At 41.7% G+C, this 26,454-nt stretch overlaps 2 protein-coding genes across 3 annotated transcripts; both read right to left on the reverse strand.

Annotated features, from left to right (window-relative positions):
• Positions 1–778: 778 nt before the first annotated feature.
• Positions 779–3,970, reverse strand: LOC110510069 (eukaryotic translation initiation factor 1A, X-chromosomal). The gene is made up of 7 exons (XM_021591383.2): positions 3,782–3,970; positions 3,145–3,228; positions 2,759–2,862; positions 2,438–2,488; positions 2,274–2,355; positions 1,937–2,028; positions 779–1,132 (listed from the first exon to the last, which is right to left on the reverse strand). The coding sequence occupies exons 1-7, from the start codon at positions 3,795–3,797 to the stop codon at positions 1,127–1,129; spliced, it is 435 nt and encodes a 144-aa protein (XP_021447058.1). The 5' UTR covers positions 3,798–3,970; the 3' UTR covers positions 779–1,126.
• A 118-nt stretch (positions 3,971–4,088) lies between these two features.
• Positions 4,089–26,393, reverse strand: LOC110510068 (ribosomal protein S6 kinase alpha-3). 2 transcript variants are annotated; one of them, XM_021591378.2, is made up of 22 exons: positions 26,057–26,393; positions 25,550–25,591; positions 24,409–24,525; positions 24,147–24,228; positions 23,903–23,983; positions 23,712–23,791; positions 23,474–23,592; positions 23,221–23,258; positions 22,904–23,046; positions 22,654–22,724; positions 22,464–22,552; positions 19,801–19,865; positions 17,995–18,097; positions 17,767–17,891; positions 17,536–17,661; positions 17,351–17,440; positions 12,545–12,703; positions 12,193–12,354; positions 11,941–12,017; positions 10,102–10,219; positions 6,938–7,078; positions 4,089–6,832 (listed from the first exon to the last, which is right to left on the reverse strand). In XM_021591378.2, the coding sequence occupies exons 1-22, from the start codon at positions 26,120–26,122 to the stop codon at positions 6,710–6,712; spliced, it is 2,217 nt and encodes a 738-aa protein (XP_021447053.1). In that variant the 5' UTR covers positions 26,123–26,393; the 3' UTR covers positions 4,089–6,709. The 2 variants fall into 2 exon arrangements, with proteins under 2 accessions (XP_021447053.1, XP_021447054.1); XM_021591379.2 differs by having other exon boundaries at positions 23,474–23,580; positions 26,057–26,392.
• Between the last annotated feature and the right edge of the window lie 61 nt (positions 26,394–26,454).

Below are 26,454 nucleotides of genomic sequence, written 5' to 3' on the forward strand. Positions count from 1 at the left end.
AATTGCATTTAATAGCATTATACGTTGTCATCAAATAATTGGATACATGATGGGAGTGGGACAGACAGTTGTTTCGTGCGTTTTATTTTCCATTGGGCTATATTTGGGGTGAAATAATACCTTTCTTAAAAAAGCCCAATATGAATTTGGAAATAGATAACTGATGTCTTAATTGTATTATTAATATGCTTTCTTCAAATAGGCTATTAGTGAAAAACATTACAATGACAGCGTCAAAACTTTTGAGTGGATGTGCCTCTGATCCCCTCTGCCCAGAGACGTGAGCGTGGATTAAGTGGTGCGCAGCATCTGAGCAAGACTGGGTACCCTGCGGCGGCCTGGCTCCAGACTCAAATTAACCTCGCCCGGTACTGTCAGTCTGACTTTGTAGCAAAGCCAGCCAAATTCTGTGCGTGTCATCAAGCCATAGCAAATAAAACAAATGCGAAGAGACCATTCTTGCCTGAGTTCACCCGTGATCATGCTGTGGGCCTAGCACAGATCTTTTTGAGCACCCCTAATTTGGTTACAAATCTGGGCGAAGTATCTGTTTCCTTTGCTTAAATGCAGCATTGTTATTGATAGGTGGAATACTGTATAAAAATGAGGCACTATTACATACTAGGTCCAGTGTTGTGCCAATACTGTAAATGCTAAATAAAAGGTTTACCAATAGGACAGAGTTCCTCTACCTGCTTTCACCATTTTTACAAAGTGACATTTCTGTTGCCAGCCAAGATGTTTTTTGATTGAAAAAGGCATATCAAATTAGCACACATTTTAAAATAATTACTTTATTGATCATCAATATCAAGAAAACAAAAGTATGTTCTAAAAAAGGGTAGGATACTTTGTTTTAGACAACAAATCTTCAGACCAAACATTTATTTCAGTTTTTTTTATTTTAAATTCTGGTGTTCTGTAATTTGAGCCTATATTCCGCATGAGATGGAATAAAATATAAATATATTACACCTATAACAAAAATATGAAGTGTGAACTGAAGTAGGTGTGATGATGTTCTCAGTTGACAGATTCCAGGTCTTAAGCAGTCTCAACTGACTTGAGGATTATAGAAATGTCCACTTTCCTCTGCGTAAATGATGTGGCACACAATAGTCCTGATTCAGATCTGAGAGGAAGGGGAGAGAGGCATGTTACCAAGTAGTATTACCTGATCCAATAGCAAAGACAAAACGTTCAAGCAAAATGCACAGAGCGAAAAAGCATTTCACTCAATTGTATGTGATTTCAGTTGATTGACTACATCAGTTATCCATTTGGGTTGGGGGGGTATTCAGATTCCATACCGTTTCTGTGCCATACCAGGGTATACAGTATTACCAGAAGTGCACACAAGGGGCGCACAAAACAATTTAGGCAACAAATCAAATCAATTTATATAGCCCTTCTTACATCAGCTGATATATAAAAGTGCTGTACAGAAACCCAGCCTAAAACCCCAAACAGCAAGCAATGCAGGTGTAAAAGCACGGTGGCTAGGAAAAACTCCCTAGAAAGGCCAAAACCTAGGAAGAAACCTAGAGAGGAACCAGGCTATAAGTCCTCTTCTGGCTGTGCCGGGTGGAGATTATAACAGAACATGGCCAAGATGGAACATTGTTACAGGGATCTTAATCCAGGCAGGGATTGAATGTCTCTGCTGTAACCAAGAACCTTGATGTTGACATTTAGCCACTTAGTAGACTAAATGTATACCTGGAGCCCTGTGCTGTATATAATTCATGGCATCTTAGATTTCCTAGTTATACTTAACTTATAAGCAGTGGTGTTGCACGTGCCCCCGCCTCAACCCCCAAAAACAGTATAGAAAATCATACCGTATTTTGAAATACCCTGGTATGCGGTATATCGCCCAAGCCTATTACTCATTGACAGCTTTCCTTGTGACTTGCAAGAGGAACCTTCTACTCACATCATCAATGTCCTCGTCATCATCTCCAATGTCATCAAACTGAATGTCCTCGTCGTCACCAGGTCCAAACGTGTCGGTCTCATTGATTTTAGCTAGGGAGTTAGAACATACACTCACTGTTAATGAACTAGTTTGCCTTAAAGAGTGCACATGTGCCCATAATCATAAGAGTACATGGCCATTAAAGCCAGATCGGTCTTCAAGATGATCAAATGTTCATAAATGACAAACAGGGTAAAATAATAATCACAGGTCAGCACCTCAGAAGTAAATGTCAGTTGGCTTTTCATAGCTGAGCATTCAGTGGTCGAAAAACAGGTAGGTCCCAGATACTTACCATGTTCAGGAAGCTCCCCATAGGCCTTCAAACTCCTGGCCTCGTCTGCATTGTACTTCAGGATAACATCAGCTTTTTGGTCCTTTAAGGAAGAATGTAATGTATTATCATTATCATTAAAAAAATACAAACCATAGCTGATTTTTGTCTCTCATAATTATTACCTGGTAATCTCGAAGTCCCACCAGGATGATGTCTGAACTGTTGATCCAAACCTGCCCAAGAGAGAATAACAAGATGTCAGCAAGGAGAATGTGGAGTATAATAACTGTAATACTTCCATCATAGAACTGGACACATACAGCCCAGGTAGAAGAGTCTGTCAACCCTCATGTCATTTCCAACCCAAAGCATTACGGAAGTAGCGCGTAAAGGATGATGTCATTGGATTGCATTTATACAGTTCACATATCAGCCTGCAGCTATTTGCCAAATTTTGTGACTGGTAGCACTAACGCTATATAGGCTACTGTGTACAGAATTACCTTTTTCCGTAGTTTTCCTCGGATGTGGCAAAGTCGCTTGACTCCATCAAAACACATAGCTTCCAGTCGTCCATTACCCAACATCTTAATGACCTGTGCATATTCTAGATTAGAACAGACGAACAGAGATGAAGCAGTTAGGCAATTCATATAGAGGTCACGAGGTGACTCAAATGTAAGTGCTGAACTGGTAACCAGGGAGCACACAAATGTTGAATACATCTAGATCATAACTGTATTCGATTAGTAGCTACACTGTTAGCATGGTCAGTGTACACTGTTAGCATGGTCAGTGTTAAAGCAGTTGACAATTGGTTGAAATTATGTCAGAACCTATTTGCTAAATTTACAGACTAAATAAGGTTGAAGGGGGACCTTGCACTCACCTTGGCCATCCTCTTTGAAAACCAGCTCTCTCTTTTCTGATTCATTCTCATTTTTACCACGTCGTCGATTCTTTCCTCCCTTACCTGTAATGAGAGGATGAGTATTAGAATGCCCATTTTTCTAATGGGTGACTGTCATTCCAATTCCACCAGTCATTGGCAACATGAGTCAAATAAACACGGATAAATAGGCCAACCAAATGGCTGTAGCCTAGCTACAAATATACTTTAATTAATCCCTTTTACCTGTGCTAGTTAGTTAGTTAATGTGACAGAATCAGGGCTGAGGCTCAAGATGATAGGCACAGGGCAGGGATATTTTTGGCCTACCGCACTAGTTGGTACTAACGTCATTCAGTTGCGCAAAATAATGTGACAAAAGGCAGTTCATAGTTCGCTAGTCGAATTTCTAAATTATTAATAGTCAAATTGCGATAATATAAACAATATGACACTGGTGGTAATGAAGGTTAAGCAACGTTTCCACACGTTTAAATATTTGTTAAATGCCATACGGTGCCTTCCTCCAGTCACGTTGCCAAGCATGGGCCCGGGTGGCTAGCTAGCTAGCATAAACATAAACCATTCCATGGAATAACGTTAGCTAACAACCAAAGGCAACATGTTTGCTACTTACCTTTATTCTTCGGCATATTCCCAAACTAACAGGCTTTGTTAAATCAGTCCTGTTTTGTCCGTATCGAATTGTGTGTTATAAAAATGGAATGAAATACCAATCCGTGACGATGTCACACACTTAAAGTTAGCAAGCTTGTTAGCTTAGCTTTCTCGGGGAAACCACTTCCGCTTGCACCGTGAAGCAGCATTAGGGTTTAAAAAGTGGCTTCCCATGTTTCCTAACCGATCTGGTCTCCTACATCATATACTCATTAAAATTGATAGTTATGTGGCCTTTCGGTGGAGGAAAGAATGAACAATTGATGCATTATTTGATTGTATATTTATTTGATGTATTCATGATCATTTTTTAGGTTACAAATGAAGCTGCAGTCACTTGCCTGGCCCACATCTACTGAGAAACATTTCTCTGTAAAACATGGAAACCAGAGGGGAAAGACGCTATCTATTCACCCCTCCATCTAGCATGTTACATTTCCCCAGCATCTTCTTGGAAAGCCCTTCCCTTAAACCCCCCGCCCCCCAAACTAAAGCTGTCCTGTGACCATCATGCACACCAAGTAGAAAATGTTTCATTCATCAACATATACAAAAATACATTCTTAATGGTCTCTTAAAAGTAGACTGGAAAAGTAATATTAATTGCTATAAGTATATCCCAAGTTCACGTTTCCCTTTATGATTATGAGAAGGACAAAAAAAATTAAAGACTAAGTAAAGCAAGAAAACTCCAACCCCTCTGGGCCCTGCCCCAACACAAAGGTCTGAGAGAAAGTGCAGCAGCAGATACTGGAGTGAGGAAGGAGGTTAGCACTTTTTCTCCCCCATTGCTGACAGGGCCTTGGTAAACTGTTGCACTATTAAGGAGTTTGTCAGTGTCCAAACCCTAATTGCCCAATAAATAAGCAATATAGTAATAATTCCATGTTGCTTATTCCCAGAGCCTTGTATTTAGAAAGTTGAGTCAATGCGGTTTCCGCATCATGATGCATTTTATATTGACACTTCAACATTCTATGGCAGCCATGTTAGCTCACTATTAACAATAGCTACATGGGGAATATAAAAATAAAATAGAAAATTGTATAAAACTGAATGTCTGAATTGGGCAATGATGCAAAAACATGACACTAAAACATTCCATGGCAGCCATAATAGTTCCATAGAAATAGAATGAATAGAACAGGCATCCCCATTAAAGTCAACGGTAGCATAATGGCTGGACTGGCATCCATTGAGTGTACCTATGACTAGGTTGAATATGACAAAGGTTAAGAAAACAAGATTCTAATAGCCCATAACTCTTTGCAAGAATAGGACAAGCTGTGCTGGTTAGCAATGGCGCTGGTAGTTAACGAACACCAATGATCCCAGATTTGTGACGACGTTGTCTTAACCTGTATATTTTTTCCCTAGACCAATGGCAGGAAGTAAAAGCAAGAAGTATAAACTTCAATCTGTTAAGTCAACTCAACTGACATCACAAAAAATACATTCATGAGCCACATCAGCTAGCACACGAGTGTCAAAATCATTCCACGGAGGGCTGAGTGTCTGCGTGTTTTTGCTCCTCCCTTGTACCTGATTGATGAATTAAGATCACAAATTAGTAAGGAACTCCCCCCCACACTTGGTTGTCTAGGGATTGATTGAAACGAAAAACCAACAGACAAGTCCCTCCATGCAAAAGGTTTGACACCCCTGAGCTAGCATAATTTGAATTAACATTCTACATTACCATGGCAATCCAGAATCTATTGATAGAATATTCCAAATAAAACCTAGGGGTCAAACAAGGAAATGGCTCCATTCATTTTTCCCATAGGGGATTTTAGAAACACTTAAAATAAGGGCTTTTGATAACGGTGTAAATCTCTCTAGGACAAGGTGACTTATAAATATATTTGCCTGTATTTACCCCCCCCCCCCCCCTCCCAAAATGACAATTATGTATTTAAATTGACAATTATGTGAACTGTCTTGACACAATAACTGTTAGCAAAGGTGTCAGCACGTGCATGAGCTTGCAGGTATTTGTAATCTTGCGTGATGTCTACTTGGACACTAATTAGCATTTTTGAAGCAGAGTAAATGGAGACAAATATATCGGTTAGTCAACTTGTCAGAGATTTACATGGTCATCAAAATGACACGCCAGGGTAAACCTACACCAAAAATAGCCCTTATTAAGTATCATATGGGAAAAATGAATGGTGGAAAAACAATTGGAACCATTTCCCTGTTTAACTGCTAGGTTTTAGGAGTGTTATGACACCTTCACTGTGGGGCTATACGGTGAGTTCGTTAACCAGTCAAATTGCCAGGGTTAGAGCACCAAGTCAGTTCCATTCATTCTATTTCTATGGTTAGCTCCCCATTTAACATGACATGGGGAATATTTAAACAATGCTATGTAACCAAATGTCTGGAATTAGAACAATATAACATTCTAAAAAATTGGCCTAACTAAAAATATGACTGTTTACACGTATCTAATATTTTCAGATCTATACAAGTGCATAGGTAGGGGGTAGGGGCTTAGCGGTTGATTTGGAATAAGGGGGACTGACTGCTCCATGCAACTGGGGGAAACATCATTTTAACCCTTTCCAAACCCCTTCATCCCCCAGTGCTTAACACAATCTCTGTTTAAACACAGACCTGTAGGAACCCGTATACATTTAATTCTATTTTTGTAGTAAATATCTCATTTTCATAAAATATACAGTTCAGCCTTTCCAAGAGTTTGTAACTCTTGGTCTGAAGGCAGTGATGATTGTACAAGCAAATACATGATGCATTTTCTCAGTGAATGGGTTACCGTTTCTTTTTGGTCTTACACACTGTTCTTCTAACACAGCGGGAGTCGAAACACACTAATGCACTGGTGCAGTAGCATTAAACAGGTGAGATTGATACTAGTGGATCACAGGGCTGTGGAGGTCAACTTCTTCACTCCTCTTCTTTGAGCTAACGAGGAGCGCCCTACAGGGTCCAGCACAGGGGGAACATGCATGTTCAGAGCAGAATAAGTGGCTGCCATCGCACCCTGTAAGAGGGAGAACAGTCTTGGTGTTAATTTATCAATACCCAGCAGAGAAGCTTTCAGAGTGTCAGAAAAGAGAGACTTGTGCATTGAATAAAGTTTTGTTACCTTGACCAAATGAGGAGCATCCTGTCTATTGAGCTGGTACTTGGGCAACTGGTCCTTGTGTAATATCCAAGGGTGTCGCAGTACCTGAGCAGCAGTTAGCCTCTGGTGGGGGTCCACATGCAGCATCTTGGACACTAGGTCCTAAAGACAGCAACGCCAATGTTCAGATTGTGCATACTATCACTTCCATCAAGTATACAGTGCATTCGGAAAGTATTCAGACCCATTCACTTTTTCCACTTTGTTACATTACAGACTTATTCTAAAATTGATTAAATCGTTTTTATTCCCTCAATCTACACACAATGACAATTCAAAAACAGGTTTAGAAATTTTTGAAAATGTATAAAAAAAATCTAAAACATCACATTTACATAAGTATTCAGGACCCTTTACTCTGTACTTTGTTGAAGCACCTTTGGCAGCAATCACAGCGAGTCTTCTTGGGTATGACGCTACAAGCTTGGCACACCTGTATTTGGGGAGTTTCTCCCATTCTTTCTGCAGATCCTCTCAAGCTGTCAGGTTGAATGGGGAGCGTCGCTGCACAGCTATTTTCAGGTCTCTCCAGAGATGTTAGATTGGGATCAAGTCCGGGCCACTCATGGACATTCAAGAGACTTGTCTTGAAACCACTCCTGCGTTGTCTTGGTTATGTGCTTAGGGTCATTGTCCTGTTGGAAGGTGAACCGCAGTCTGAGGTCCTGAGAGCCCTGGAGCAGGTTCATCAAGGATCGCTGTACTTTGCTCCATTCATCTTTCCTTCGATCCTGACTATTCTCCCAGTCCCTGCTGCTGAAAAACATCCCCACAGCATGATGCTGCCACCACCATGCTTCACTGTAGGGATGGTATTGGCCAGGTGATGAGCAGTGCCTGGTTTCCCCCAAATGTGACACTTGGCATTCAGGCCAAAGAGTTCAATCTTGGTTTCATCAGACCAGTGCATCTGTTTCTCATGGTCTGAGAGTCCATTAGGTGCCTTTTGGCAAATTCCAAGAGGGCTGTCATGTGCCGTTTACTGAGGAGTGGCTTCCGTCTGGCCACTCTCTACTATAAAGGCCTGATTGGTGGAGTGCTGCAGAGATGGTTGTCCTTCTGGAAGGATCTCCCATCTCCACAGAAGAACTCTGGAGCTCTAGGAAGAGTCTTGGTGGTTCCAAACCTATTCCGTTTAAGAATGATGTAGGCCACTGTGTTCTTAGGGACCTTCAATGCTTCAGAAATGTGTTGGTACCCTTTCCCAGATCTGTGCCTCGATACAATCCTGTCTCGGAGCTCTACGGACAATTTATTTGACCCCATGGCTTGGTTTTTGATCTGACATGCACTGTCAACTGTGGGACCTTATATAGACTAGAGATCGACCGATTAATCAGAATGGCCGATTAATTAGGACCGATTTTAAGTTTTCATAACAATCAGAAATCTGTATTTTTGGGCGCTGATTTGCCTATTTTTTTATACCTTTATTTAACTAGGCAAGGCAGTTAAGAACACATTCTTATTTTCAATGACGGCCTAGGAACAGTGGGTTAACTGCCTTGTTCAGGGGCAGAACGACAGATTTTCACCTTGTCAGCTCGGGAGATCCAATTTTGCAACCTTACAGTTAACTAGTCCAACGCAATAACGACCTGCCTCTCTTGTTGCATTCCACAAGGAGACTGCCTGTTACGCGAATGCAGTAAGCCAAGGTAAGTTGCTAGCTAGCATTAAACTTATCTTATAAAAAACAATCAATCATAATCACTAGTTAACGACACATGGTTGATGATATTACTAGATATTATCTAGCGTGTCCTGTGTTGCATATAATCTGACTGAGCATACAAGCAAGGCAGTGTCCCCAGTTTACAATTGGCTCATTCATCCCCCCTCCTCTCCCCTGTAACTATTCCCCAGGTCGTTGCTGCAAATGAGAACATGTAAAATAACGAATAAATAAAAGCATACAAGTATCTAAATATCTGACTGAGCGGTGGTAGGCAGAAGCAGGCGTGTAAACATTCATTCAAACAGCACTTTCGTGCGTTTTGCCAGCAGCTCTTCGTTGTGCGTCAAGAATTGCGCTGTTTATGACTTCAAGCCTATCAACTCTCGAGATGAGGCTGATGTAACCGAAGTGAAATGGCTAGCTAGTTAGCGCACGCTAATAGCGTTTCAAACATCACTCGCTCTGAGCCTTCTAGTAGTTGTTCCCCTTGCTCTGCATGGGTAACGTTGCTTCCATGGTGGCTGTTGTCGTTGTGTTGCTGGTTCGAGCGAGGAGAGGGACGGAAGCTATACTGTTACACTGGCAATACTAAAGTGCCTATAAGAACATCCAATAGTCAAAGGTTAATGAAATACAAATGGTATAGAGGGAAATAGTCCTATAATTCCTTTAATAACTACAACCTAAAACTTCTTACCTGGGAATATTGAAGACATGTTAAAAGGAACCACTAGCTTTCATATGAAACGTTAGCTTTCTTACATAGCACATATTGCACTTTTACTTTCTTCTCCAACACTTTGTTTTTGCATTATTTAAACCAAATTGAACATGTTTCATTATTTACTTGAGGCTAAATTGATTTTAGTGATGTATTATATTAAGTTAAAGTAAGTATTCATTCAGTATTGTTGTAATTGTCATTATTACAAATACATTTCTTGTATTTTTTATTTTAAAATCGGCCGATTAATCGGTATCGGCTTTTTGGTCCTCCAATAATCGGTATCGGAGTTGAAAATCATAATCGGTCGACCTCTAATATAGACAGGTGTGTGCCTTTCTACATCATGTCCTATCAATTTAATTTACCAGAGGTGGACTCCAATCAAGTTGTAGAAACGTCTCAAGGATGATCATTGGAAACAGGATGCACCGGAGCTCAACTTCGAGTCATAGCAAAGGGTCTGAATACTAATTTTGTTTATTTTTAATACATTTGCAAAAAATGTCATTATGGGGTATCGTGTGTAGATTGATGAATTTAAAAAAATAATAATTTTAGAATAAGTCTAACAAACATTTGGAAAAAGTGAAGGGGTCTGAATACTTTCCGAATGCACTGTATAGTGCTAGGAAAAGGATTCCGTTTTGAAACCACTATCATAGAGTAATTGGATACTATGGAAAGCACAGTGCTGCAGTACAACCGACGTCCCAGACATACCTTGGCCTCTGCGGAGACTGAATTCCAGTAGCCACCCGTCAGAGAGAACTTTCCACTGCCGATCCGAGCCAAGATCTCTTCGGGAGTATCCTCTGGTCCATTGGCAAAAGGAGTGAACCTGAAATATCAAGATAAATACATACTAATAATAAGGACTAATAAAATATTAATGTACTTTATTGTTGCTATTGTATTAGTGGGGCGAACAAGTATTTGATACACTGCCGATTTTGCACGTTTTCCTACTTACAAAGCATGTAGAGGTCTGTAATTTTTATCATAGGTACACTTCAACTGTGAAAGACGGAATCTAAAACAAAAATCCAGAAAATCACATTGTATGATTAAGTAATTAATTTACATTTTATTGCATGACATAAGTATTTGATCACCTACCAACCAGTAAGAATTCCGTCTCTCACAGACCTGTTAGTTTTTCTTTAAGAAGCCCTCCTGTTCTCCACTCATTACCTGTATTAACTGCACCTGTTTGAACTCGTTACCAGTATAAAATACACCTGTCAACACACTCAAACAGACTCCAACCTCTCCACAATGGCCAAGACCAGAGAGGGTGTAAGGACATCAGGGATAAAATTGTAGACCTGCACAAGGCTGGGATGGGCTACAGGACAATAGGCACGCAGCTTGGTGAGAAGGCAACAACTGTTGGCGCAATTATTAGAAAATGGAAGAAGTTCAAGATGGCGGTTAATCACCCTCGGTCTGTGGCTCCATGCAAGATCTCACCTCGTGGGGCATCAATGATCATGAGGAAGGTGAGGGATCAGCCCAGAAATACACGGCAGGACCTGGTCAATGACCTGAAGAGAGCTGGGACGACAGTCTCAAAGAAAACCATTAGTATCACAATACGCCGTCATGGATTAAAATCCTGCAGCGCACGCAAGGTCCCCCTGCTCAAGCCAGTGCATGTCCAGGCCCGTCTGAAGTTTGCCAATGACCATCTGGATGATCCAGAGGAGGAATGGGAGAAGGTCATGTGGTCTGAGACAAAAATAGAGCTTTTTGGACTAAACTCCACTCGCCGTGTTTGGAGGAAGAAGAAGGATGAGTACAACCCCAAGAACACCATCCCAACCGTGAAGCATGGAGGTGGAAACATCATTCTTTGGGGATGCTTTTCTGCAAAGGGGACAGGACGACTGCACCGTATTGAGGGGAGGCTGGATGGGGCCATGTATTGCGAGATCTTGGCCAACAACCTCCTTCCCTCAGTAAGATCATTAAAGATGGCTGGGTCTTCCAGCATGACAACAACCCGAAACACACAGCCAGGGCAACTAAGGAGTGACACCGTAAGAAGCATCAAGGTCCTGGAGTGGCCTAGCCAGTCTCCAGACCTGAACCCAATAGAACATCTTTGGAGGGAGCAGAAAGTCCGTATTGCCCAGCGACAGCCCCGAAACCTGAAGAATCTGGAGAAGGTCTGTATGGAGGAGTGGGCCAAAATCCCTTCTGCAGTGTATGCAAACCTGGTCAAGAACTACAGGAAACATATGATCTCTGTAATTGCAAACAAAGGTTTCTGTACCAAATATTAAGTTCTGCTTTCTGATGTATCAAATACTTATGTCATGCAATAAAATGCAAATGAATTACTTAAAAAGTCATACAATGTGATTTTCTGGATTTTTGTTTTAGATTCTGTCTCACAGTTGAAGTGTACCTATGATACAAATTACAGACCTCTCCATGCTTTGTAAGTAGGAAAACCTGCAAAATTGGCAGTGTATCAAATAGTTGTTCTCCCCACTGTATGTGTTCATATTTTTATGAACATCATTGGCTGCATTACTATTGGTAAAGCACGCATACCCAGTAAGCATTGTATAGAGCAGCACTCCTAGACTCCAGATATCACAGGCTGCATCATAGCCCTGTTTCTTCAGGACCTAACAACAATAGGAAGTATAGCACACTGCATTAGAATACATAATGCAAAGAATGCCATGTCAGTTACTAGACAAATATATTGAAAACTGAAAATTCGATGAACTTGTTATAGTTAGACGACCATTAGCTGAGCATGCAGGTACTAGTCACAGAAACACGTAGAAGAAGAGACACCTCGGGGGCGACAAAGTTGGCCGTGTAGCAGGGAGTCATCAGGAGTCCATTTTCAGCTCTCAGCTGTTTGGCGAAGCCAAAGTCACAGATTCGGATGGACTCTGGGTTTCCAGACTCATCCACGTACAGTATGTTACTGGGCTTCAGATCTCTATGGACAACCTGAGCAGGGGGACAGAAATTCCAACAGTGACATAGTGAGTCAGGGAGGCAAATTGTAGATTGTCAACTCGTATTGCTTATACAGTAGAAAGGTCATGTGTATTGAAAGTAGCAAAGTGCTCAAAATATAGTATATACTTGGAACACGTAATATATCAGTTATGTATCATTGTGATGGTGAATGTTTTACCCCCTGTGCATGCAGGTACTCCACAGTTTTGGTGATGGTGTGGAGAACTGCACTGGCCTCCCTCTCAGAGAAGAACTTCTGTCTGAGGATCTTATCCAGCAGCTCTCCTCCTTTCATGAGCTCTGTCACCAGGTACACTGAGCGCCCATCGTCAAACACCTACAGTTAACAGGGTACACAACCTCACAATGTCACCCAGAGAGACACTCACAAATAACAACTCATTATAGAAGAGTATTCAGCACACAAAAAAATATTCCCATAACTCTCAGAACATCGACATACTAGCCAAACAATGGAACAACAATTCAATTGTGAATCTACACAGAACTCAACGTGTAAAGTGTTGGTCCCATGTATCATGAGCTGAAACAAAATATCCCAGAAATGTCCGACACGCACTAGGGTTATATATTTTCCCGGTATTTTACAAATGTTCCATCCTGCGAATAAATCACTTTCCTCCCGGGTAAACCGGTATTTCCCGCCAAAACTGGAAGTGTCATTCAAAAGTATATAATGTCTGGATTTGATTGGAGCTTTGATCAGCATGAGAATTCAAACCTGATGTGCCATATATTAAATATACTGAACAACAATATAAAAGCAACATGGAACAATGAAAAATATTGTACTGAATTACAGTCAGTTTAAATTAGTCAATTTAAATTATTATTATACCTTTATTTCAACAAGGAACACAGACTGAGACCAAGGTCTCTTTTAAAGCTGGGACCTGCGTATACATGTTTACACATACAGTTGAGCAAATTAGGCCCTTATCTACGGATTTTACATGGCTGGGCAGGGGTGCAGCCATGGGTGGGCATAGGTCCATCCACTTGTGAGTCAGGCCTACCCACTGGAGAGCCAGTAGCAGCCAATCAGAATGAGTTTTTCCCCACAACAGGGCTTTAATACAGACAGAAGTTGAGTTGCACTTTTTGCACCAAAGTACGTTCTGTCTTGCGTCTCCTTCCTGAGCGGTATGACGGCTGCATGGTCCCATGGTGTATATACTTGCGTACTATTGTTTGTACAGATTAATGTAGTACCTTCAGGCGTTTGGAAATTGCTCCCAAGGATGAACCAGACTTGTGGAGGTCTACATTTTTTTTTCTGAGGTCTTCACTGATTTCTTTTGATTTTCCCATGATGTCAAGCAAAGAGGCACTGAGTTTGAAGGTAGGCCTTGAAATACATCCACAGGTACACCTCCAATTGACTCAAATGATGTCAATTAGCCTATCAGAAGCTTCTAAAGCCATGACATCATTTTCTGGAATTTTCCAAGCTGTTTAAAGGCAGTCAACTTAGTGTATGTAAACTTTTGACCCACTGGAATTGTGATAGATTATTTCACTTATACAGTGCCTTGTGAAAGTATTCGGCCCCCTTGAACTTTGCGACCTTTTGCCACATTTCAGGCTTCAAACATAAAGATATAAAACTGTATTTTGTGAAGAATCAACAACAAGTGGGACACAATCATGAAGTGGAACGACATTTATTGGATATTTCAAACTTTTTTAACAAATCAAAAACTGAAAAATTGGGCGTGCAAAATTATTCAGCCCCCTTAAGTTAATACTTTGTAGCGCCACCTTTTGCTGCGATTACAGCTGTAAGTCGCTTGGGGTATGTCTCTATCAGTTTTGCACATCGAGAGACTGACATTTTTTCCCATTCCTCCTTGCAAAACAGCTCGAGCTCAGTGAGGTTGGATGGAGAGCATTTGTGAACAGCAGTTTTCAGTTCTTTCCACAGATTCTCGATTGGATTCAGGTCTGGACTTTGACTTGGCCATTCTAACACCTGGATATGTTTATTTTTGAACCATTCCATTGTAGATTTTGCTTTATGTTTTGGATCATTGTCTTGTTGGAAGACAAATCTCCGTCCCAGTCTCAGGTCTTTTGCAGACTCCATCAGGTTTTCTTCCAGAATGGTCCTGTATTTGGCTCCATCCATCTTCCCATCAATTTTAACCATCTTCCCTGTCCCTGCTGAAGAAAAGCAGGCCCAAACCATGATGCTGCCACCACCATGTTTGACAGTGGGGATGGTGTGTTCAGGGTGATGAGCTGTGTTGCTTTTACACCAAACATAACGTTTTGCATTGTTGCCAAAAAGTTCAATTTTGGTTTCATCTGACCAGAGCACCTTCTTCCACATGTTTGGTGTGTCTCCCAGGTGGCTTGTGGCAAACTTTAAACGACACTTTTTATGGATATCTTTAAGAAATGGCTTTCTTCTTGCCACTCTTCCATAAAGGCCAGATTTGTGCAATATACGACTTGTTGTCCTATGGACAGAGTCTCCCACCTCAACTGTAGATCTCTGCAGTTCATCCAGAGTGATCATGGGCCTCTTGGCTGCATCTCTGATCAGTCTTCTCCTTGTATGAGCTGAAAGTTTAGAGGGACGGCCAGGTCTTGGTAGATTTGCAGTGGTCTGATGCTCCTTCCATTTCAATATTATCGCTTGCACAGTGCTCCTTGGGATGTTTAAAGCTTGGGAAATCTTTTTGTATCCAAATCCGGCTTTAAACTTCTTCACAACAGTATCCCGGACCTGCCTGGTGTGTTCCTTGTTCTTCATGATGCTCTCTGCGCTTTTGACGGACCTCTGAGACTATCACAGTGCAGGTGCATTTATATGGAGACTTGATTACACACAGGTGGATTGTATTTATCATCATTAGTCATTTAGGTCAACATTGGATCATTCAGAGATCCTCACTGAACTTCTGGAGAGAGTTTGCTGCACTGAAAGTAAAGGGGCTGAATAATTTTGCACGCCCAATTTCTCAGTTTTTGATTTGTTAAAAAAGTTTGAAATATCCAATAAATGTCGATCCACTTCATGATTGTGTCCCACTTGTTGTTGATTCTTCACAAAAAAATACAGTTTTATATATTTATGTTTGAAGCCTGAAATGTGGCAAAAGGTCGCAAAGTTCAAGGGGGCCGAATACTTTCGCAAGGCACTGTAATTCACTGTCTGTAATCAATTGTTGGAAAAATTAATTGTGTCATGCACAAGGTAGATGTCCAAACCGACTTGCAAAAACTATAGTTTGTTAACAAGAAATTCGTGGAGTGGTTGAAAAACAAGTTTTAATGACTCCAACCTAAGTGTATGTAAACTTCCAACTTCAACTGTAATAGATAAAGGTTGAACTCTGAAGTTTATACACACACACACATACATACATATATATATATATATACATACAACACTCTGCAAAAAAAGAAACGTCCCTCGTTGAGGACCCTGTCTTTTAAACACTATTTCCCATGCTTGTTCAATGAACCATAAACAATTAAATGAACATGCACCTGTGGAACGGTCATTAAGACACTAACAGCTTACAGACGGTAGGCAATTAAGGTCACAGTTATGAAAACTTAGGACACTAAAAGAGGACTTTCTACTGACTCTGAAAAACACCAAAAGAAAGATGCCCAGGGTCCCTGCTCATCTGCGTGAACGTGCCTTAGGCATGCTGCAAGGAGGCATGAGGACTGCAGATGTGGCCAGGGAAATAAATTGCAATGTCCGTACTGTGAGAAGCCTAAGGCAGCGCTACAGGGAGACAGGACGGACAGCTGATCGTCCTCACAGTGGCCACGTGTAACAACACCTGCACAGGATCGGTACATCCGAACATCACACCTGCGAGACAGGTACAGGATGGCAACAACAACTGCCCAAGTTACACCAGGAATGCACAATCACTCCGTCAGTGCTCAGACTGTCCACAATAACCTGGACTGAGGGCTTGTAGGCCTGTTGTAAGGCAAGTCCTCACCAGACATCACCGGCAACAACGTCGCCTATGTGGACAAACACGTCGCTGGAACAGACAGGACTGGCAAAAAGTGCTCTTCACTGACGAGTCGCAGCTTTGTCTCACCAGGGGTGATGGTCGGATTTGCGTTTATCGTCGAAGGAATGAGCGTTACACCGAGGCCTGTACTCTGGAGTGGGATCGATTTGGAGGGCCCATCATGGTCTGGGACGGTGTGTCACAGCATCATCGGACTGAGCTTGGTGTCATTGCAGGCAATCTCAACGCTGTGCGTTACAGGGAAGACATCCTCCTCCATCATATGGTACCCTTCCTGCAGGCTCATCCTGACATGACCCTCCATGTCTGTGAAACTTGTTCAGTTTATGTCTCAGTTGTTGAATCTTATGTTCATTTAAATATTTACACGTTAAGTTTGCGGAAAATTGACAGTGAGAGGACGTTTATTTTATTGCTGAATTTAGGATAATAACACCATCCTGCTGTAACTTCAGTCAACGGTGACAACTGAGGCTTAAAAGCAAAACAGCGCAGGGCCTCCCGAGTGGCGAAGCACACACTCTAAGGCACAGCATCGCAGTGCTAGAGGAGTCACTACAGACCCCGGTCCGATCCCAGGCTGTATCACAAACAGCCTTGATCAAGAATCCCATAAGGTGTCGCACAATTGGCCTAGCATCGTCTGGGTTAGTAGAGGTTTAACTTGGCTCGTCGTGCTCTAGCGACTCCATGTGGCAGGCTGTGGGCCTGCAGGCTGACCTCAGTTGTCTGTTGAACAGCGTTTCCTCCGACACATTGGTGCGGCTGGCTTCCAGGTTAAGTGAGCGGGTGTTGAGAAGTGCTGTTTGGCAGGATGCATGACTCGCCTCCCGTTGGGGAGTCGCAGTGATGCGAGAAGATCAAAATCAGGAAGAAAAAGTAAAATACATAAAAAAATATTTAAAAAACATTGCTGCTTGCTTCATTCGCATACTGCTGATGTAATGACTCACATCTTTGAGAGTGATGATGTTGGGGTGCTGTCCATAGCGCAGAAGAATCTCCACCTCTTCTGTTGTGTCCCTCTTGGCCTTACTGATGATCTGGGATAACAACATCAGTAATAACAGTTAATCCTACCATTCTACCATGGGCATTCCCAGGGTGTGACATGGGCAGCCCCAGCGTTACAGCTCACCTTTACAGCATAATCCATACTGTTGCTCTTCTGAACACAGCGTTTGCATATGGAGTAAGAGCCCACACCAATGTCCTCCTTCACATCGTAGGCATCACTAAACTGTGCTGTGTTTCTGTGGAGTTGCTGAAGAGAGAGATAGACACAGAGACCAATTCTGTTATTTCCACACACAACCATATTATAATAAATAAATACAGGGACCTATCCAGTGCGTGCGTGTGTTGGTACCTGTATAGAGGACATGTTGATGTTAATGTTCTGTGGAGGTTGACTCTCCTCATCTGAGATAGCCACGAAGCTGAAGCCTCTAAACAGCTGGTTGGTGTTGGCACTCGGGGGACAGCCGGGAGAGTCTGTGGGGAAAATCCTCATGTCAACCCTCACTACTTTTCATTCACACACACAATTATGAAACTGCGTATTGTATAAAGCGCCAAACAAGAATCTGTAATTTACCCCGTGGAGTTTTTGCAGTGAATTCAGAGTCAAAGTAGATGGTGTCATCAGGTCTGCCACTCGCAGGTTTGAAGGGGGGATGGAGTTCTCTCCTGAATAATTTCTACAGGCATACCAAAAAAAAAGGGGGAAACATTGGAATAAACCTTAACATGTTCATTTTATTTAACTCAGTCAGTTAAATTCTTTGGGATGGGGGGCAGCATTTTCACTTTTGGATGAATAGCGTGCCCAGAGTGAACTGCCTCCTACTCAGTCCCAGATGCTAATATATGCATATTATTATTAGTATTGGATAGAAAACACTGAAGTTTCTAAAACTGTTTGAATGATGTCTGTGAGTATAACAGAACTCATAAGTCACCCCTATCGAATACACAGTGGGATATGGGTTATTTTGCGCTTCCTAAGGCTTCCACTAGATGTCAAACGTCTTTAGAACGTTGTTTCAGGCTTCTCATGTGATGTGTGACCGGATGGGAGCTCTTTGAGTCAGTGGTCTGCCCTCTGCCTCGTTCTTAGTCACGCGCTTTCACTTGAGAGGTAGCTGTCGTTCCATTGCTTTTCAACAGACAATGTAATTCTCCGGTTGGAACATTATTGAACTTTTATGATAAAAACATCCTAAAAATGGATTCTATACTTAGTTTGACAATTTTCTTCAACCTGTATTATAACTTTTTTAACGTTTCGTCCAAATGGACCAGATCGCGCATTTGGATTTGTTTACCAAACGCCCTAACAAAATAAGCTATTGGACATAAATTAAGGACATTATCAAACAAAACAAGCATTTATTGTGGAACTGCGATTCCTGAGAGTGCATTCTGATGAAGATCAAAGGTAAGTGAATATTTATGATACTATTTATGAATAATGTTGACGACCCAACATGGCGGATATTTCTCTGGCTGGTTTGGGCTCTGAGCGCCGTTCTCAGATAATGCTTTTTCCGTAAAGTTTTTTTGAAATCTGACACAGTGGTTGCATTAAGGAGAAGTGTATCTAAAGTTTCATGTATAATAGCTGTATTTTCATCAACATTTATTATGAGTATTTCTGTGAATTCATGTGGCTCTCTGCAATATCACTGCATGTTTTGGAACTACTGAATCTAACGCGCCAATGTAAAATAAGATTTTGGGATATAAATATGAACTTTACTGAACAAAACATAATGTATTATGTAACATGAAGTCCTGTGAGTGTCATCTGATGAAGATCAAAGGTTAGTGATGAATTTTATCTCTATTTGTGCTTTTTGTGACTCCTCTCTTTGGCTGGAAAAATGGCTGGGGTTTTCTGTGAGTTGGTGGTGACCTAACATAATCGTTTGTGGAGCTTTTGCTGTAAAGCATTTTTAAAAATCAGACACTGTGGCTGGATTAACGAGAATTGTCTCTTTAAAATGGTGCCTAATACTTGTATGTTTGAGAAATTTGATTTATGAGATTACTGTTGATTTGTATTTGGCGCCCTGCAATTTTATTGGCTGTTGGCGAGGGGTTCCGCGAGAGGAATGGAACCTCAGTCCGAGACAGGTTAAGAACAAATTCCTATTTACAATGATGGCCTAATCCGGCCAAACCCTAACCCGAACAACGCTGGGCCAATTGTGAGTCGCCCCTATGAGACTCCCAGTCACGGCTGGTTGTGATAGAGACCGGGATCGAACCAGGGTCTGTAGTGACACCTCTAGAACTAAGACAGCTGCGCCACTCGAGAGTTTAAAAACATAAAGCATTTATAATACACACTGACAGAGGAGCAGGCAGATGGCAAACGCATATTAATAGGCAAACTTACGTTCCAGTCAATTGTGGAAAATAAGGAATGTCTCTTGATCTCTTCCACTCCGTCTGGACCAGCACCTGTGAACAACAAATCCACACACATTACAGGATACCTGTGGTATCTTTTGTAATATGATTGCAGTTCAGTGATGACAAATGTCAAACACTACTATAAATTATTATTATTTTTTTTTAATTCATCCCAATTTTATGGTATATAATTGGTAGTTACAGTCTTGTCCCATCGCTGCAACTCCCGTACGGACTCGGGAAAGGTGAAGGTCGAGAGTCATGCGTTCTCTGAAGCACGACCCTGCCAAGCCACACTGCTCCCTGACACACTGCACGCTTAACCCGGAAGCTAGCCGCACCAATGGGTCAGAGGAAACAGTCCAACTTGCAACCGTGTCAGAGTGCCCGGCCCGCCACGGGAGTCGTTAGAACGCGATGTGACAAGGACATCCTTGCCGCCCAAACCCTCCCCTAACCCGGACAATGCTGGGCCAATTGTACACCGCCTCACGGGTCTCCCGGTCACGGCTGGCTGCGACACAGCCCAGCTCTGTAGTGACGCCTCTAGCACTGCGATGCAGTGCTTTAGACCACTGCACCACTTGGGAGACAACCAAACACTATGTTCCGCCTAGAGTGAGATTCATTTAAGGGGCAATCTGTGATTTCCACAAACATTTTTGGACTTGTGAATGAATGATGTGTGCAGTTGAAGTCATAAGTTTACATACACTTAGGTTGGAGTCATTAAAACTTGTTTTTCAATCACTCCAAAAATGTCTTGTTAACAAACTATAGTTTCGGCAAGTCGGTTAGGACATCTACTTTGTGCATGACACAAGTAATTTTTCCAACAATTGTTTAGACAGATTATTTCACTTATAATTCACTGTGTCACAATTCCAGTGGGTCAGAAGCGTACATACACTAAGTTGACTGTGCCTTTAAACAGTTTGGAAAATTCCAGAAAATTATGTCATGGCTTTAGAAAATTCTGATATGCTAATTGACATAATTTGAGTCAATTGGAGGTGTACCTGTGGATGTATTAAGGCCTACCTTCAAACTCAGTGACTCCTTGCTTGAAAAAAATGGGAAAATCAAAAGAAAATCAGCCAACAAAAAATTGTAGACCTCCACAAGTCTGGTTCATCCTTGGGAGCAATTTTCAAACACCTGAAGGTACCACGTTTATCTGTACAAACAATAGTACGCAAGTATAAACACCATGGGACCATGCAGCCGTCATACCGCTCAGGAAGGAGACGCGTTCTGTTTCCTATAGATGAACCTACTTTGGTGCAAAAAGTGCAACTCAATCCCAGAACAACAGCAAAGGACCTTGTGAAAATGCTGGAGGAAACAGGTACAAAAGTATCTATATCCACAGTAAAACGAGTCCTATATCGACATAACCTGAAAGGCCACTCAGCAAGGATGAAGCCAATGCTCCAAAACCGCCATAAAAAAGCCAGACTACAGTTTGCAACTGCACATGGGGACAAAGATTGTACTTTTTGGAGAAATGTCCTCTGGTCTGATGAAACAAAAATAGAACTGTTTGGCCATAATGACCATCGTTATGTTTGGAGGAAAAAGGGGGAGGCTTGCAAGCCGAAGAACACCATCCCAACTGCGAAGCACGGGGATGGCAGCATCATGTTGTGGGGGTGCTTTGCTGCACTTCACAAAATAGATGGCATCATGAGGTAGGAAAATTAGGTGGATATATTGAAGCAACATCTCAAGACATCAGTCAGAAAGTTAAAGCTTGGTCACAAATGGGTCTTCCAAATGGACAATGACTCCCAACCATACTTCCAAAGTTGTGGCAAAATAAGGACAAGAAAGTCCAGGTATTGGCGTGGCCATCATAAAGCCCCGACCTCAAAAATTTGTGGGCAGAACCGAAAAAGCATGTGCGAGCAAGGATGCCGACAAACCTGACTCAGTTACACCAGCTCTGTCAGGGGGAATGGGTCAAAATTCACCCAACTTATTGTGGGAAGCTTGTGGAAGGCTACCCGAAACATTTGACCCAAGTTAAACAATTTAAAGGCAATTCTACCAAATACTAACTGAGTGCATGTAAACTTCTGACCTACTGGGAATATGATGACAGAAATAAAAGCTGAAATAAATCACTCTACTATTATTCTGACATTTTACATTCTTAAAATAAAGTGGTGATCCTAACTGACCTAAGACAGGGAATTTTTACTAGGATTAAATGTCAGGAATTGTGAAAAACTGAGTTTAAATGTATTTGCCTAAGGTGTATGTAAACTTCCGACTTCAACTGTATTTGTTGAATAAGATAACTTATAAAATACCTCATGAACTTAGTTCAACTGTTGTACGCCATAACTCAAAATAAGCTGTTTCTACTCCAATGTTTGTAAACAAAGTAAATGTAAAAACACTTCATAGCCTAAACCTTTAAAACTATAAATGTTGATATCATTTATGGTCAATCTTTGCATCCATAGCTATGTCTATGAATTTAAGAGTGGTAACATTTCTCCAGCCCCACCCCTCAGCTTTTTACCAAAACAAAGGCAGGGATGCGCTTTGTTATTGTTTCAACTGCTCATTGCCACTTTAAGCAATCATCAGTTACAAGCCATGGTGCACAATACCCTTTTAGTGATGGAGAATGATTACCTAGTCTGTTGCCTGGGTTGCGTTTGAAAAGGTTACGTAGGAGAGATTGGGCGTCTTGGCTCAGGAACTGTGGCATTCCCAACTTGGCCCTGCAGTGCAAACAAAACAATTACCATGGTAGATTGAGATCAAACTTATGTGCGAACAGCCTGGTTAAACTGGTACTCAAGACAGGTTGAGTAAGACGCACTTCAGTATCATGGTCATGGTTTCCTTCCGGTCCTTCCCTTGGAAAGGCAGTGTCCCAGTCAGCATCTCAAACTGGGGAAGATGAAAACAACATTTTATTAACATGTCTAATCAGTGGCAATGTCAGCCATTGGACACATTGGCCCATCCAGGCAGATATGAATGTGGACACACTTGATACTGGATATCAGATATTTGAACAGGGTAATGAATTGCAGAGAGACAGAACCATTTGGAACTACAGCACTCACCATGAGCACGCCATAGGACCACCAGTCAGCGCTAAGGGTGTGTCCTCGGCGGTTCACAACCTCTGGTGCCATGTACTCCACTGTTCCACAGAAAGAGTAGGCCTTGTTCTCATGATCAATGGACTCTTTACTAAGGCCGAAGTCTGGAACAAACAAAGGGCAGCAAAATGAGCCGAGCTGAAAATGGTACATAGGAAGACTAAGGGCTCCTAAAATTAAAAGGCATTACAAACACTTTCTTATTCTGCTCGGTGGCTGAGTCAGGCTGAGTGTGAATATGAAACATTAATATGTAATAGGAGCAGAAAATCACCCACCAGTGAGTTTGATATGGCCCTCCTCATCTAACAGAATGCTGAAAGGACAGAGTGATCTCAGTCAGAGAGGAAATTCAACATCCTCCAGCAGAAACACATACAGTAAACAGACAGTATATAACATAACTTCGAAGTTCAAAATAACATTAGATTTATATAAACAAATATGCAATCATTTCCCAGGTTGCTGATTGGAAGAGAAACAAGTTCCTAATGGGAAGAAGCAATGTCATAGCATTAGTGTAATATGTACTTCTCAGGTTTAAGGTCTCTGTAGATGATTCCCAGGCCATGCAGATGGTCCAGGGCCAGAGCCAGCTCTGCCAGGTAGAACTTCACATCTTCCTCTGTGAACATCACCTGGTAGACAGACTTGTTAAAAACAACACACCTAATATAATATGGACATGAATTACCAGGAAAAAAACAAACCATTTTTTTTTATGTAAAAATAAATAAATATATACATAAATTATTTGAATTCTGCTCACCTCTTTAGACAGCCGTGTGAATAGATCTCCACCTCGGAGGAAGTCCAGAATCAGGTACAGCTTCCCTTCTGTCTGGAATGCTGTGAAGAATCATGGGTTGAAGTCAAAACTCATCTGTAAGGTTTAATGACCTGTGCTTATATCAGACGTAGACATATGACAGGGCAGGCAGATGATGTCTGATAACTCACCGTAGTGTAGTCTGACTATGAAAGGATGGTTCACCTCTACCAGAATGTCTCGCTCCATCTTGGTACGGACCCTATCTCGCACTGGTGATTCGTGAAAGAAATGACAATTAAAAACACAACTGTAATATAATTCAACAAAAAATGTACTGTAGTTGTAAAGTAGTTTTAAAACCATTGAAAACATAATATATTCAATATCAACAAATTCACAGAAAAAAATAATTATCACAGCAGACTAGTGTACCTTTCAAAGTGGCCTTTTTCAGCACCTTCATAGCATACAGCTGTCCAGCATCAGGCCCTGTTATTTTCTTCACAAGGAACACCTGAACAGGGGAACATAGATAAAAGACACAAATCAGTTCAGCTATTAAACCCAACAGCATCCATCAATCAGTCAGTCTAATATACACAAATGTTCAGAGATATGAAAACCATAATTCATAATTAAAAAAAAAAAAACATTTTGACCACTACACAGTTTCATCTCACACACTGTCATTTACCTTCCCAAAGGATCCCTGTCCCAGTACCTTGCGGAGCTCAAACTGCCTAGGATCAGCCCTTTCAGAGCCCTCTTTAACATGGTTTGTGATACTGATCTCATTCACGGAGCCCTCATCCTGTGAAAGATTAGAGACACAGTCAAAACAAAACCAGGTACACGCACGCCAAATACACCGCAGTGTGGAGAGAGAATAGGAATACACAGTAATTCTATAAAACAAACACACAAATGTACAGACACACGTCACAAAGAATAATAAAGAGAAGCAATGGAATTAATCAAATAAAATACATTCACAAGTTTTGAAGTAAAACCCTACCAAGAAAGAGACTGTTTCAGCGCTGCATACTCAGAACCTTTTCTTTGCACTAGAGCAGAGAGTCATACTGTGGGAGGATGGAGAAATCAAATCCCATGCTTTCCCACCCAAACACAACACCAAGCCACATCAGACCCACGTACAGCACACCAGCTCTCAGCAAATTCCTTCTTTGGCCCGTGTTCTGCCCCAGCGGTGTCCAAATCCCCCATCCCGGTGCTGGGCCAGCAGAGCCCCTCTCCCTGTGTCAGTGTGGCTGCGATGGGATAGACTGCGCTACGCTCTGATCTGCCGGGGGAGGGAGCTGCCGACGGACAGCTTGCAACCGGTTCCACACATCCAACACCCCCTCCCACTGCATCAAAAGGTGTGGAGGAGGATGACTAAAAGACATAGCATGCACTCTCCCTCTTTCACAGTCGCTTTCACTCTTTCACTACCCTTATCTTCTCTTTAATCATTTTGCTCTCACCGACCCCACCACTAGTCCATATTAATACATAGTACTCAGTATTATTGTGGAGTTCCTGGATGTAGGTGTGTGAGTAGGTGAGAGAGGACAAAGAGAGAAAACTGAATTGAGAGAGAACATGAAACATAAATACATATGCACACACCAGTGGAGGCTAGTGAGGGGAGGACGGCTCATAATAATGTCTGGAAAGGAGGAAATGGCATGGCATCAAACACAGATACCATTCCAATGATTCCTCTCCAGACACCACGAGCACGTTCTCCCCAATTAAGGTGCCACCAACCTCCTGTGAAAACGAGACAGTCTGGGAGAAGACAGGTGAGATTATTAAAAATGTTTACTCACACTACATACAGTTTCATCCTCCCCCATTGAGTCATCCATGACCTGTAACACAGAGAAAGCGATTTAACTTTGTCTCTCACACAAAATTGGGGTGGATTCGTGTTTTTAAAACTGTAATACGCTTCAGGGCCAATTGTTAGTTGATTAGAACATATAGAAATAAAAATGCATTTAATAGACCTAGTTTAGACTTTAGAAATGGCAACTTGAACGATAAATATCACATGTTCGCTGTAGTGAGTAGTTAGCGATTTGTCCCCCCCCTCACGATGTCCTGCAACAAATGGCTGTTACAGTTATCAGCCTGCACTTCTTGAGAAATAAGACAGCTTTAATCACAAATATGTGGTCCTTTTTTTAATCGCTTAAGTTTAATAATCAGTTTATGCGAAACTAAATCGAAGTTGGTGTCCCACAAACTGTGTGAGGAAGTGGATTCACAACAGCCCGCGTCAAACGTTGACAAATACAGCTAAGGTGGCCATCGTTCATTGGCATGTTCATTACCTCGTTTTCCGAATTCTCCAAGGCCATTTTCTGCCATGGGTCTGCTCCAAACTGTGCCAAGGGCATCTTCGACAAGAGTTCAGTCGCTGCCGCGCGCTTTCAGTGACTTAACACTGTCAAGGGTGGGATTCGGAAAAGTATTTCTTGAGGGGGGGGGGGGTTCTCTTAAACGAGAAAACCAAAATAGTAAAATGGTTCCAGTTCAACTCTAACTGTGCGTTTAAACGGGTTTCATCACTCTTGCCAATGTTTTCTAGGAACTTCATAAACACTTTTTCCACATCAAAAATCACTCACTTCCGTTCTCTCTCAATATGGCGCCGTGGTTCGGTCTACCTGTAGGTCAGAACGAGGCTCTGGAATGCGTCATACGTCATTGGTTGGGAGGGACATGATTT

This window comes from Oncorhynchus mykiss, chromosome Y (genome assembly GCF_013265735.2).
Source record: "Oncorhynchus mykiss isolate Arlee chromosome Y, USDA_OmykA_1.1, whole genome shotgun sequence".
Classification (NCBI taxonomy): domain Eukaryota; kingdom Metazoa; phylum Chordata; class Actinopteri; order Salmoniformes; family Salmonidae; genus Oncorhynchus; species Oncorhynchus mykiss.